Genomic DNA, 13,880 nt, shown 5'->3' with positions numbered 1-13,880 from the left:
TATATTTTTAAAATTTATTCATTTGACAGAGAGATCACAAGCAAGGGGAACAGTAGGGAGAGGAAGAGGGAGAAGCAGGCTCCCCATTGAACAGGGAGCCCAATGTGGGGCTCAATCCCAGGACCCTAGTCATGACCCAAGCTGAAGGCAGATGCTTAACTGACTGAGCCACCCAGGCACCCTTGAACAACAAATTTTAAAAAGTCATAAACCTATAGGAACAGGGGAATTCAAAGAAATAAAGGCAACACAAGTTTGGAAACTGGAAAGCAAACAGGTGAATGATAAGCGGTTTTGATAAAGCTGAATCCAAAGCTGACAATGGAAAAAGTTAAGAAACTACCTAGGATGTGCCGCCACAGTTTCAAAAAGGCTTAGGAATTGGAGGTATTGGAATGTCTAAAGATGAGATGAAGATGGTGCTAAAAATAGAAAGACTGGATGAAAGTCTGTTTGAGAAATAGGTGGATTTCAGGGGGGCCTGGGTGGCTCAGTCAACTGAGCATCCAACTCTTGATCTCAGCTCAGGTCTTAATCTCAGAGTTGTGAGTTCAGACCTGGCATTGGGCTCCAGGCTGGATGTGGAGCCTTCTTAAAACAAACACACACACACACACACACACACACACACACACACACACACACAACAACAACAACAACAGGGCAGCCCCAGTGGCCCAGCGGTTTAGCGCCACCGTCAGCCTGGGGTGTGATCCTCGAGACCCTGGATGGAGTCCACGTCGGGTTCCCTGCATGGAGCCTGCTTCTTCCTCTGCCTGTCTCTGCCTCTCTGTGTGTCTGTCATGAATAAATAAAATTAAAACAAAACAAAAACCAACAAGGCAGTCACAGTGGCTCGGCGGTTTAGCACCGCCTTCAGCCCAGGGCGTGATCCTGGAGACCCGGGATCGAGTCCCATGTCGGGCTCCCTGCGTGGACCCTGCTTCTCCCTCTGCCTGTGTCTCTGCTTATCTGTGTCTCTCATGAATAAGTAAATAAAATCTTAAAAAAAAAACAATAACACATAGTTGTTTTACTAGATCTCGACCCTTGTATATATAAGTGTATATATATATATATATATTTATTTAAGTATGTGTGTGTCTGTGTGTATACACAGTGTTGACTGACACCAGAAGGTTGAAACTGAATCTTTCCCCAAGGTTGAAAGTTGAATCTTTGGAAGGGATAAAACAGAGTCTCTACATTGGAGGACACGAAACAAAACTGAAGGCAGAATACTATTCAAGAAACAAATCTAAGCAAATATTCACATATTGAATACTAAGACCCACAAGCTCTCTTCTCCCATTTTGAGTCCAGAAAACTGGCTGACAATCTCTAGGCAGGAGAGCAGATTTTGGAAGTTCTCTCCAAAAATGACCCATCTAATTAATCCTATGAGAATCCATAATCAACAAATTTTCAGAAAGACTTTTACTATCTGACTCCTAAATATGAATAGCAACCAAAGGTGACCAGAAATATGGAGAAAGCTAGAAACTCAGGAAGGAAGGAAGGAAGGGAGGGAGAGAGGGAGGGAGGGAGGGAGGAAAAAAAGAGAGACAGCAAGCTAGCAAGCAAAAAGGCAAGCAAGTTCAGAGGAAAAAGATTCAAAAAGTTCAGACCAGGAAGAAAAAAACTTTGTTTAAAAGACTTATTTATTTGAGAGAGGGAGAGGGGGAAGGAGAAAGAAAGACAGAAAGAGAGAGCAAGTGAGCGAGTAAACACATGAGCGAGTAAACACATGAGGAGGGGCAGAGGGAGACAAGCAGACTCTTTGCTGAGAGTGGAGTCTGATGTGAGGCTTGATCCCAGGACCCTGAGATCAAGACCTGAGGCGAAACCAAGAGTCGGACACTCAACTAACCGAGCCACTCAGGCGCCCTAGAGGAAAAAAATTTTAATGAAAATTTTCATGAGGGATGCCTGGGTGGCTCAGTTGGGTAAAGGGGCCAACTATTGGTTTGGGTTCAGGTCATGATCTCAGGATCTGGGGATCAAGCCTCATTTCAGGCCTGGGTTCAGTGGGGAGTTTGCTTTTCTACCTCTCTCTCCCTCTCCCTCCACTCATATGCTTTCTTTCTAAATAAATAAATAAAAATTAAAAAAAGGAAAATTATCATTGATATATTTATGAGAAGATGGCCAATCATCTCTTAAGTCCATGAAATAAGAATAAGATCATTTAAATGGAGTAAAAAAAAAGAGGCTTTGGTAACTACAAATATGATAGCAGAAGTGAAAACCATATTGGTTTAAAAAATAAAGATGAGAACATTTCCTAAAATGTAGAACAAAAAAAGAGGATAATATGGGATCCAGGAAACAAGAAATCAAACTAGGGAGGATAAAAAGAGAAATCTATGAAATGATGATAAAGGAATATCCCAGGGTAATAGTTCTATACTTGCCCTAAGGGATGTTATTAATTTATTGCTTCTCAAATCCAAACCCAACCTTCTTCACCCAACATTGTAAAACTGAAACTAGACTCTATGACTGCTATTCTATGGCTAGCATTGATGTTAGTCTCTGTTATTAGCAAGTACTAGAAGTATAATACAAGATTGGAGAGAAATAAGGGACTTTTTTTCCTTTTGGTGTTCTGGCAAGTGGAAGTAGATGCATTATAACAGAGGTTCATAATTTCTTTAAGGTAATAATTGTCCAGTGATTCCACTCCTAGGTATCTATCCAAGAGAAATGAAAATGCAAACTTCCCACAGAGAATTGTCAGCCATTGTTCACAGTAACATTATTCACGGTGCCAGGATCTAGAAGCAATCCAAATATCATCAACCGGTGAATAAACAAGTTGTAGTACATCCATATTATGGAATATTCAGTCAGCAGTAAAAAGGAACAAATATTAACAAAATTGGTTTATCTCAAATACATTACACATTAAGTAAAATAAGTCAAACAAAAAAAGTAGGTCAAACACAAAAGATTATTTAACATATAATTCAATTTATGTGAAATTATATAAAAAGAAAACTAGCAATGAAAAACACATCAATGGGGATCCCTGAGTGGCTCAGTGGTTTGGTGCCTGCCTTTGGCTCAGCACGTGATCCTGGAGACCCAGGATCGAGTCCCACATCGGGCTCCCTGCATGGAGCCTGTTTCTCCCTTTGCCTGTGTCTCTGCCTCTCTCTCTCTCTCATGAATAAATAAATAAAGCATTAAAAAAAAAAAAAAAGAAAAACACATCAATGACTGCCTGGGCCTGAAGATGGGGAATGGGACTATCTACAAAAGGATACAAAGAAACATTTTAAGGTGAGTGAACTGTTCTATTATTTTAATTGTTGTGGTAGTTATGCAATGGTATAAAATTATCATAAACTGTACAATTAAAATGTGATTATCATTGTATGTAAATAGTATCTTAAATTTTCAGAAAAAAATTTAAAGCAAAAGAGTAACATTACTGGGCAGTTTATAACAATGTAGCAGTAAAATAATATATGGCAACAACAACACAAAGAACAAACTGATATGTGAGCATGCTATTGCAAGCATCTTACAATATACATTAATGGAATAGTATTAGTTGAATATAGACCATGATCAGTTAAAGATGTATAATATAAACCCTAAAGCAATCACTTAAAAAACCAGGAATGTTTAGCTAATAATCTAAAGTGAGCTAGAATATCTTAAAATGATATAAATGAAGAAAGGAGAGTAGAAAAGAACAGTGAATAAATGGTATAAATAGGAAAAAAGTAGCAATATGGTAGACTTAAACCCAAACATACTAACATTTACATTAAACATAAATGAAGTGATCACATCAATTAAAAACTAGAAATTGTCATACAGTATTTTAAAAAGGCCAAACTATATGCCGTCTACAAGAAACCCACGGTAAAGACATAGATTATGAGAGTATGTCCATCAATGAATGGATAAACAAAATGTGATATACTCACACAATGGAAAACTATTTGGCCATAAAAGGGAATGAAGTACTGAAACACACTAAAATGTGGATGAATGTTGAAAACATGCTACATGAAAGAGGCCAGTCACAAAAGATCACATATTACATAATTTTATTCATATGAAATATCCAGAATAGGCCAATCTATAGAGATAGAAAGAAGATTGTGCATGACTGGAAATGGGGGATGCAGGCATGTAGTTAAAGGGTACAGAGTTTCTTTCTGAAGTGATGACAATATTCTAAATTTGACCATAGTTGCATGTATCTGTAAATATACTAAACTACTGAATTATATACTTTAAATGGGCAAATTGTGTGGTATATGAATTACATCTCAATAAAGCTTTTTAAAAAAGGAATGAAATACTGATATAAACATGCATAAACCTTGCAAACATTATGCTAAATGAAAGAAGCCAGTCTAAAAGGTCACGTTATAAAATTCAAATTTATATAAAACAGATTAAGAAAAAAAGAAAAAATCCATATAAAAAGTCCAGAATAGGCAAATATATAGGGACAGAAAATAGTTTAGTGGTTGCCTAAGCTGAGGAGGTAGGGAGAACGGATGGAGGAAATATGAAGGGTGACTGCTAAAAAGTATGAGGTTTTATTTTAGGATGATAAAAGTATTCTAAGATTGATTGTGGTAATGGTTGCACAATTCTGTGAGTATACTAAAAACCAATGAAATGTATACTTTGAACAGGTCAATCGAATCAAATGTGATTTACATCTCAGTAAAGCTGTTACAAAAATTATATATATGGCAGGATGTTTACTCGAGAGTTGTCTACACTGGGCACAGATTGAATATAATCTGAATATCCCTCAACAAAAGACTAAATAAATTTATAATAATCTATAATAATGAATATTAGTCATTTAAAAGAATGAATTACATACTATTATACTAAGGTGAGCACTATGCTTTTATTTTTAAAAATGCATGCACAGGGTGCCTAGGTGGCTCAGTCAGTTGAGTGTCTGACTCTTGACCTCAGCTCAGATCTTGATCTCAGGGTTGTGACTTCAAGCCCCATGTTGGACTCCATATTGAGCTTGGAGCCTACTTAAAAAATAAATGAAAATGGATGTGCATACAAAGATACAAAGCACACATACACAGAAAAAATACTGAAACGTACACATATACATATTCACATATGTAAAGAAAGAGATTATTACTTCTCCATCCTTTTTCTCTTATACAAACTTTGGATCTCTATCTTCCATGTCTTATTTTTTCAGTATTAATCTCCACTTTTTAAAAATCTTTTTCTTCTTATTCTCAAAGATGGATTCTCAAGTATCAATAATGAATTTTAAATTTGAAACCATTAAGATCTGGGTCTCCTGAATGGCCAGTCAGTTAAGTGTTGGACTCTTTTTTTTTAAAGGTTTTATTTATTTATTCATGAGACACACAGAGAGAGAGAGAGAGAGAGAGAGGCAGAGACATAGATGGAGGGATAAGCAGACTCCACACAGGGAGCCCGATGCAGGACTCGATCCCCAGACTCCAGGACCACGCCCTGAGCTGAAGGCAGATGCTCAACCACTGAGATACCCAGGCGTCCCAAGTGGTGGACTCTTGATTTTGGCTCTGGTCATGATCTCCTGGGTTGTGGGATCAAGCCTTGTGATGGGCTAAGTGCTCAGTGGGGGGTCTGCTTGAGATTCTCTCTCTGCCTCTCCCTCTCCCCCCCCCACACTCACTCACTCTCTCTCACTAGAACAAATCTTTTTATTTCTTTTCACTTTTATTTTTTAAAAAGATTTTATTTATTTGTCAGAGAGAAAGAGCACTAGCAGGGGGAATGGCAGGTATAGGGAGAAGTAGGCTCCCTGCTGAGCAAGGAGCTCAATGTAGTACTTGATCCCAGGGTCCTGGGATCATGACCCAAGCTGAAAGCAGACACTTAACTGGCTGAGCCACCCAGGCATCCCTAGAACAAAGCTTTTTTTAAAAAATATTGAAGTAAAAAAAATAACTTAGCAAGAAAAATCTTTTACCCTCCAACCCCTACTGTAGAAAATACTTGAAAAGAGCTCTATATTCTTTGAAACAAAAAGCCAACCTCATTTCTTTCTCTTTCAAGGTGTTCTAGTCTGTGTAGAAGTTCTTTTGCTTTTTTCCAGTACTCTTCAAAATTCTTCTCTTTAGTATGTATGTATTTTAATTGTTCTTCATTTTCACCAAAAGGATATTCTCCTAGACTTAGAGATAGTTTCTCAGCTTTGTAATATGGGAAAAAATAGTGAATTTATCCATTAGTATAATGGGTTTTTTTGACACTTTAAATATAATTTTAATACTTTTAATAAGGACAACATCATACCCCATACCACCTCCTCTAAATTTTGCCCATCCAGACTATCTTAATTGTTTAGGTAGTACTAAAAATAAATGGAAAGCAAGTGGTTGGCAGAAGCCCAAGCCCCAGTCATAAATTAGAACTTTACTCTTCAGAGTTAGAAGAGAAAGAACATTATGAAAATATGTTATGCCAGGCACATAAACATCCTCAGGTATGTGGAAACTGGTGTTAAGGTGGTGTTTTTTTTTAGCAGTTTTCATAAAGCAGTTCTTCCCTATAATCTTTAAGTTTTCTTTTTACATATTGCAGCAGCAGCAATTTTTCTTTCATAAAGACCAATTCAAAGGCCATGATTCCTTCAATGCATGCTCCCTCCTATCACAGGGTCTTTGTGCCTCACTGTTGCTTATGGCTGACCTAGTTAACACTATACATTCAGATCTCAGCTCAAGAGTCACTTCCTCTGAAGCCTTTTCTGCTGCAAGTTGAGGTCACAGTATTTTGTTATATTCTAAGATCTATGCTTCATTCATTCCTAACCCTTAGGTTAATATTTAATAATTCATTTTTTTTAGATTTTTCAATGACTATTTATCTAGTTAAAATTAGCTCTATGAGTGCAGACTGTTGTTTCTTAATCACTATATCCCTAAAACCTAGCACAGTGCCTGGTAAATAATAGGCACTCAAATATGTTTTAAATAAGTAAACAAATGTAATTTATAATTTAACTGTAAGTTGCCTGTAGGTCTCAAATTTAAGTCCTACAAACTAAATTGTCCACTTTGCATAAAATAAGTGAATTATCTATACTGTTGCTCTCTTCCACATAGGTTTTTTATATGCTGAAATACTCTAGTTGTCATATCCAAATATATATTCTGCTTTTCAAACATAAGAAGAGACTGGGAGCCTAAGGGGTTTGGTTCATCAAAGAAGATAAAGTTCAGTATTTTTTTTAAGTAACAATAAACTTACCAATTTTTTTGCAATTGTGAAGCACAAAAGTGGCAGCTTTGTTTAGTTCCTCATTCTGTGATTCAGTTAAGGCTTGTATCATGAGTGGAAGACCATTGTATTTAAAAAGATCATACTGATTTTCCTCTGGAAAACATATCAAAAATGAAAGCGGAATACAGTTATTTTTTCATATACTATCTACATAAGGTCATAATTGTTCCTTGTGATTTTTTTTAAAGATTTTATTTATTTATTCACGAGAGACACAGAGAGGCAGAGGGAGAAGCGGGCTCCCTGTGGGGAGCCTGTTGCAGGACACAATCCCAGGACCCCGGGATCACAACCTGAGCCGAAGGCAGATGCTCAACCATTGAGCCACCCCAGTGACCCTCTTCTTTGTGATAATTATGAACGTAGTTTAAATCTTAAGAAAGAGTAAAACAAATAGTTTCAAAAGTATTTTCCATTTAGGAAATTATCTTCTGATATAAAATAGCTGTCTCATAAGTGATAATCTCTGAAATACAGCCACAGGATAGAGAGGATACCTCGTAAAACAAACAAACAAAAACAGCCCTCACGTGGTTTTAAAAAAAGTTATAGTTGGGGAAAAATGGGTAAAAAAGGTATATTGTCAGATTAAACCTCAATAAAAAATAATTTAAAAATTTACAAGGTAGAATAAATCCAGAGCACCTGGGTGACTTAGTTGGATAAGCACCCAACTCTTGATTTCAGCTTAGGTCATGATCTCAGGGTTGTGGGATTGAGCCCCATGTCAGGCTCTGTGCTAGGTGTGGAGCCTGCCTAAGATTCTTTCTCTCACTCTCACTGCCCTCCTCCCTTCCCTCCCACTCTTTAAAAAAAAAAAAAAAAAAAAAAAAAGGAGGTAGAAAAGGTAGAATACAAGGAGGAATGGATTCCAATTACATTGGTGAAAGATGTTGAGGGGCTAAGTGCCTAAACCGGTATTGGGCAGAAACGGATAAGGAGGGGCACGGATGAAGGAAAATGAGGAGCAATATGACTAGTGTGGGGCCTGAATGACTTAAAGAAAGGCAGTACTTTCAAGTCTTTCATATGAAAATAAGAAAAAAAACAAAAATGGATTTCCACTCCACTATTTTAATAAGCACACTAAACAAATTCAATACTTACCACAATCCTCTGTGCAATGACCAAGAGTAAGTATGATGCTAAATTTTTCCCCTGAATCCAGACTTTCATGAAGCAGTAACGTCAGAAGTTTTGAAACAATCTGATACTTGGATAGTATTATTCCAAAAGTAGCTATTGTTATAAAATAGAAAAAAAATAAACTTAAAACTTATAACTATATATATAACTATATATACATATATATATACACACACATATATACTATTTGTCAGATCTTATCCTAGGAGAACGATACAATATCAATATAATATCTAATATTTGTATCTCATATGTATGTGACTATAAATGTATTGTAATAAGATAATAGCTTATATAGCCCTCATTAATCTCTCTTTCAAACTAAAGACAATTTATTAAAGCCTGTTTTATGAAGAATGGTTTCTTTTTAATTATCCTACATTGCTGTGAAGTATGAAGTCAATAGTACACCTTCCTAAAAGGTGAATATACTTACTCCCACCTTACATAACCCTTCTTATCTAGTGGACTATAGACCCCCCTATGTAACTAATTCCTGTCCGTCACTGAAATACATTATTAGCTGGCCATGGTTCTACTGATGTTAATGACACAGTGAAGAACACCTGAAGCTATGATGCCGTGTTACAAAATTCAAGAAGCTGACGTTTTAAGCTATACTTCTAAGGGGGTTTTAACAGAGTTCACCCAGCATCTAATAATATTCATACCAACAATAAGGTTGTAAATTCTTCAAGGGACTATATCTTTCTTTTTGCATATTTTTTATTGGAGTTCAATTTGCCAACATACAGCATAACACCCAGTGCTTATCCCGTCAAGTGCCCCCCTCAGTGCCCGTTACCCAGTCACCACAACCCCCGCCCACCTCCCTTTCCACCACCCCTTGTTCATTTCCCAGAGTTAGGAGTCTCTCATGTTCTGTCACCGTCACTGATATTTTCCATTCATTTTCTCTCCTTCCCCCTTTATTCCCTTTCACTATTTTTTATATTCCCCAAATGAGACCATATAATGTTTGTTCAAGGGACTGTATCTTAATCATTTTTGTAACTCTAGAGCTCACAAGAAGCCCAGCACAAAACAGGCCCTAAATAACTGATTTTTTTAAAAATCATCTTATTTTTCAGTTATTTGTAAATATCAAGAATTGCTTATTACATAGATTTACAGAATATCATTCCTCAGTGTCTCTATATGTGAGAAGCTGCCACAGGTTCAAGTCTGGATCTGCCACACGCTAATTACGGCTGGGTAAGTTAGATCCCATACTGATCAGAAAGAGGCATACCTTAATTCTTTATATAATTTTTAAAAACCTACAAATTGGATTTTCCATTGCTTATCTTTCTATGATGTCCCTTCATTTCCCACCTAAAGTCTTTAATTTAATACTGCTTTTTCAGTGAAACAAAGGTTTAGAAATGACAGAATCTAACTTGAAGTCAAAGGACCTTGATTCCCTTAGGGAAAGACATTTTTAAGATTCCCTCCCACTTGTGAGAAACTGAAAGTCCAGTCCATGTTTGTGTTCAGTCTACTATTTCAACACTCACCATGCTGAATTCAAACAAAACTCAAGTGCAGAAAAATTACTAAGCATGTTCACTCACGATTATCAGCAATACACGCATCCACTGTCTTTGTCACCACCACTGCAAGCTTAGCACTGGAAAGAGTCTTGTGTGAATCTGATTCCAGTTGCACAAGAACTTGAGACAATACATCCAGTCCACCCACAGATATAAAGTATTTCTGAACATATGCTTAAGGAATAAAGTAGCAGAACTATTAATAAAAGTGTTTGATCCATTCAATTAATTTACACTAAATATGACATTAACATGACTTTTTCAAATACTAAAAAGTCCCAAAACTAAAAAATGAAAAATTCAATCTTTACATGTGTATATACATAATCATAAAACGAACAGGTCATTTACTTGGGTAAAAAATGCACTTTTACATAGAACTAACTACATATATAGTACACTTTCTCATGTGTTAGATATTTTTTTTGTTTCATTTAGCAAGAACTGGTATATTTTGCAAGAATGACACTAGTAAACTCAAGTCCTTCAATAGAGATATGAAGAATAGATTCATTCATTTAACTTGGTATTGCAATTAGCAAGCTGAATTCTAACATAACTCATTTCCCAGACGGCTTCAATCTACAAAGGGCAAAGTAATTATTCCAAAGGAACACGTATTTGATCTACTTTATTTAACTCTAATTCTTTTACTTCTTAGAACATAAAATTATAACATATTATTTAGAGTTATAACAACTATTCCAAGCAGATTCAGTGAAAAATACATATTTTTAAAAGTCTGAAGCATCTTGTTCCCCTGTTGAAAATGATTCTGATGGGAAAGTATCCCATGGGTCTATGCATTCAATAGTCTTTACAGCCCCTATCCTAGCAGTGGGCTTCTAACAAATAGATACATAGGTGTGATTATAATTCTGCCACAAATCTTCCCCAGTCTACCCAAATACCAAAATGAGCCAAAATGATTTAAACGAGAAAATTACTTTCTGTGTTCAATAAAATATGAAGATCTTAACTTTAAAAAAAAAAAATCAAGTTCAGGGACACCTGGTTGGTGCAGTTGGTTAAGACTCTTGGTTTTGGCTCAGGTCATGATCTCAGGGCTGTGAGACTGAGCCCTGTGTTGGGCTCTGTGCTCACTGCAGAATCAGCTTGGGATTCTCCTCCCTTTCTGCCCCTCCTGCTCGTTCTTTCTCTCTCTCAAATAAATAAATAAATCTTTAAAAATATTAAAAATCAAGTTCAGAATTTTCTACATCTGTGAAAGGAACTGTTAGGAAATGTTACTAAGGGATAAATATTTTCAATATTATAGAGACTCCAAAAGAGGCTTATACTCTGCAAGGTATTCTCTTTAAAAAACTCTTGAGGGCAGGCCCGGTGGCACAGCGGTTTAGTGCCGCCTGCAGCCTGGAGTGTGATCCTGGAGACCGGGGATTGAGTCCCGCGTCGGGCTCCCTGCATGGAGCCTGCTTCTCTCTCTGCCTGTGTCTCTGCCTCTCTCTCTCTCTCTCTCTCTGGGTCTCTATGAATAAGTAAATTTTAAAAATCTTAAAAAAAAAAAACTCTTGAAAAAAGAAGTCTTTTTAAATGCTTAAAAATGGCATTGTGGGGATTCCTGGGTGGCGCAGCAGTTTGGCACCTGCCTTTGGCCCAGGGCGCGATCCTGGAGAACCAGGATCGAATCCCACGTCGGGCTCCCGGTGCATGGAGCCTGCTTCTCCCTCTGCCTCTCTCTCTCTGTGTGACTATCATAAATAAATAAAATTTTTTAAAAAATGGCATTGTGTTACCACAATTTCTAGTAATAGCCTACATAATAAAAATTCAGGCTTATGAGCAATAAGAACATTCTAGTCTACACTTGTACACTGAATATTTCAAATTTTATCTAATATATATTTTCACACCAGTTTCCTGAGTAATGAGGTTCTAAAATTATTACTATTCCAAGTTGACTTTTAGAGAAAAAGGAAATGTCAAAGCATCACGGAAAGAAAATCCAATTCCTGGAATTATAGAGGTATATTCCTTGCACATAAAACATGATTATTTGCTTTAAATATGTGAATATAGGTATATACCAACAATGTGTGATAAAGTTCTAGTTGCTCCAAATCCTTATCAACGTTTGATAATATTAACCTTTCTGCTTTTAGTCAGCATGAGTGTACAGTGGTATCCTTGGGGTTTTAGTTTGGATTTCTCTGATGACTAATGATTTCAAGTACCTTTTCAAAATTTTTTTCATTGCTTATTTACAATTTAGTATTCATATCTTCTTTGGTTAATTATTTGTCCAAATCTTGCCCATTTTTTAATCGTTAGGTTGCTTTTTGTCTTTCCAATTTTTAAGGGTTCTTATCTATATAATTTGGGTACAAGTTATTTACCAGATGTACATTTCACAAATATTTTATCCCAGTCTATGGCTTGCCTTTTCATTTTAACATGTCTTTTGAAGAGTTAAAACTTTTAATTTCAGTGAAGTCCAATTTATCATTTTTTCCTTAGTGGTTCATACTTTTTGCGTTCTACGAAATCTTGGTCTTCCACCAAATTATAAAGATTTGCTCCTATGTTTTTGCATAGGAGTTTTTCAATTTCAGTTCTTACATTTAGGTCTATGGATCATTTCAGGTTTATTTTTGTAAACAGTGTAAAATTAAGGTTGAGATTCGTATTATGTGTATAGATATTCACTGTTTCCAGCACCATTTGTTGAAAAGACAAATTCCCACATGGAATTATTATGGCATCTTTGTAGAAAATTAACAACTATATATGTGTGGGTCTATTTCTGGGCTATTTTGTTCCATTGATCTGTCTACACCTATACCAATGCCACATTTTCTTGATTACTATATGAGAAGTATCAAAATCAAGTAATATAAATCCCTTAATTTTGACCTTTTCCAGAACAGTATTGACTATCCTGGTCCCTTTACATTTCCATGTAAATTTTAGAATCAATTTGTCAATTTCTACAGCAATGTCTGCTAGTATTTTGATGGGGGATGTTTTGAATCAAGAGATGAATTTGAGAAATGCCATTTAATAATACTGAGTCTTAGAATCAATGAGTATATATCTCCCATTAATTTAGGTTTTCATTATCTTAGCAACATTTCCTAATTTTCAGCATACAGACATTGCACAAATTTCATTAAATATATCCTATGTAGTTTTTTTATATGATTGTAAACAATAATTTATGCTCCCAATTACTTGTTGCTACTATACAGAAATACAGTTGATTTCTGTATATGACCTTGTATCCTAAAACCTGCTAAAATCACTTATTCATTCCTATAGCTTTATTGTAGATTCTTCAATCACATCATGTATTATTAATAAATACTGTATTTTCTTCTTCGTTTTCAAACTCTATGCCTTTTATCTTCTTGACTTCTTTCACTGACTTGAACAACACTCAGGAAAATGTTAAAGCAGTGAGAGTGGACATCCTTGTTTTTTAACAATCTTGGAGTTGGGGAGGGGCACATGAAGTTTTTTACCATTAAATATGTTAGCTATAATGTTTTGTACAGGCCCTTTATCACACTGAGAAGTTCTATCTATTCCTAGTTTACCAAAAGCTTTCGTCACAAAAATATGTTGAACTATGTGAAAAGCTTTCCTTGCATCTTTTTCGATTATTGTATAGCTTTTCTTTTCTGTCATAGCCTGAGAATAAGGTAAATTTTCCAATGTTCAACCAATCTTGCATTTGTAAGATAAATGTCACTTGGTCATAATATATTATCCTTTCTGTATATTGCTGGACTTGGTTTGTTAATATTTTTAAATTTTTAATTATATATTTTTTTGAAATTTTGTTAAGTAAACTCTGCATCCACTAATGACTCCAAGATCAAGAGCCACATGTTCTATTGATTGAGCAAGCCAGGTGTCCCTGATTCCTTAGCA

General features: G+C 35.8%; 1 protein-coding gene across 1 annotated transcript in view; it reads right to left on the bottom strand.

The window, feature by feature from the left end:
• Positions 1 to 13,880, bottom strand: part of TERB1 (telomere repeat binding bouquet formation protein 1) — a 43,621-nt gene that overhangs the window by 14,946 nt on the left and 14,795 nt on the right. Inside the window, exons 8-11 of the mRNA XM_041773058.1 lie at positions 10,008 to 10,160; positions 8,395 to 8,526; positions 7,255 to 7,380; positions 6,037 to 6,194 (exon numbers count right to left, since the gene is read on the bottom strand). Of these exons, the coding sequence (XP_041628992.1) occupies positions 6,037 to 6,194; positions 7,255 to 7,380; positions 8,395 to 8,526; positions 10,008 to 10,160 (569 nt within the window). The remainder of the gene's footprint in view (positions 1 to 6,036; positions 6,195 to 7,254; positions 7,381 to 8,394; positions 8,527 to 10,007; positions 10,161 to 13,880) is intronic.

Source organism: Vulpes lagopus, chromosome 10, assembly GCF_018345385.1.
Source record: "Vulpes lagopus strain Blue_001 chromosome 10, ASM1834538v1, whole genome shotgun sequence".
Lineage (NCBI taxonomy): Eukaryota > Metazoa > Chordata > Mammalia > Carnivora > Canidae > Vulpes > Vulpes lagopus.
The sequence above is the reverse complement of the archived record's forward strand: the minus strand, read 5'-3'. Positions and strand labels throughout refer to the sequence as shown.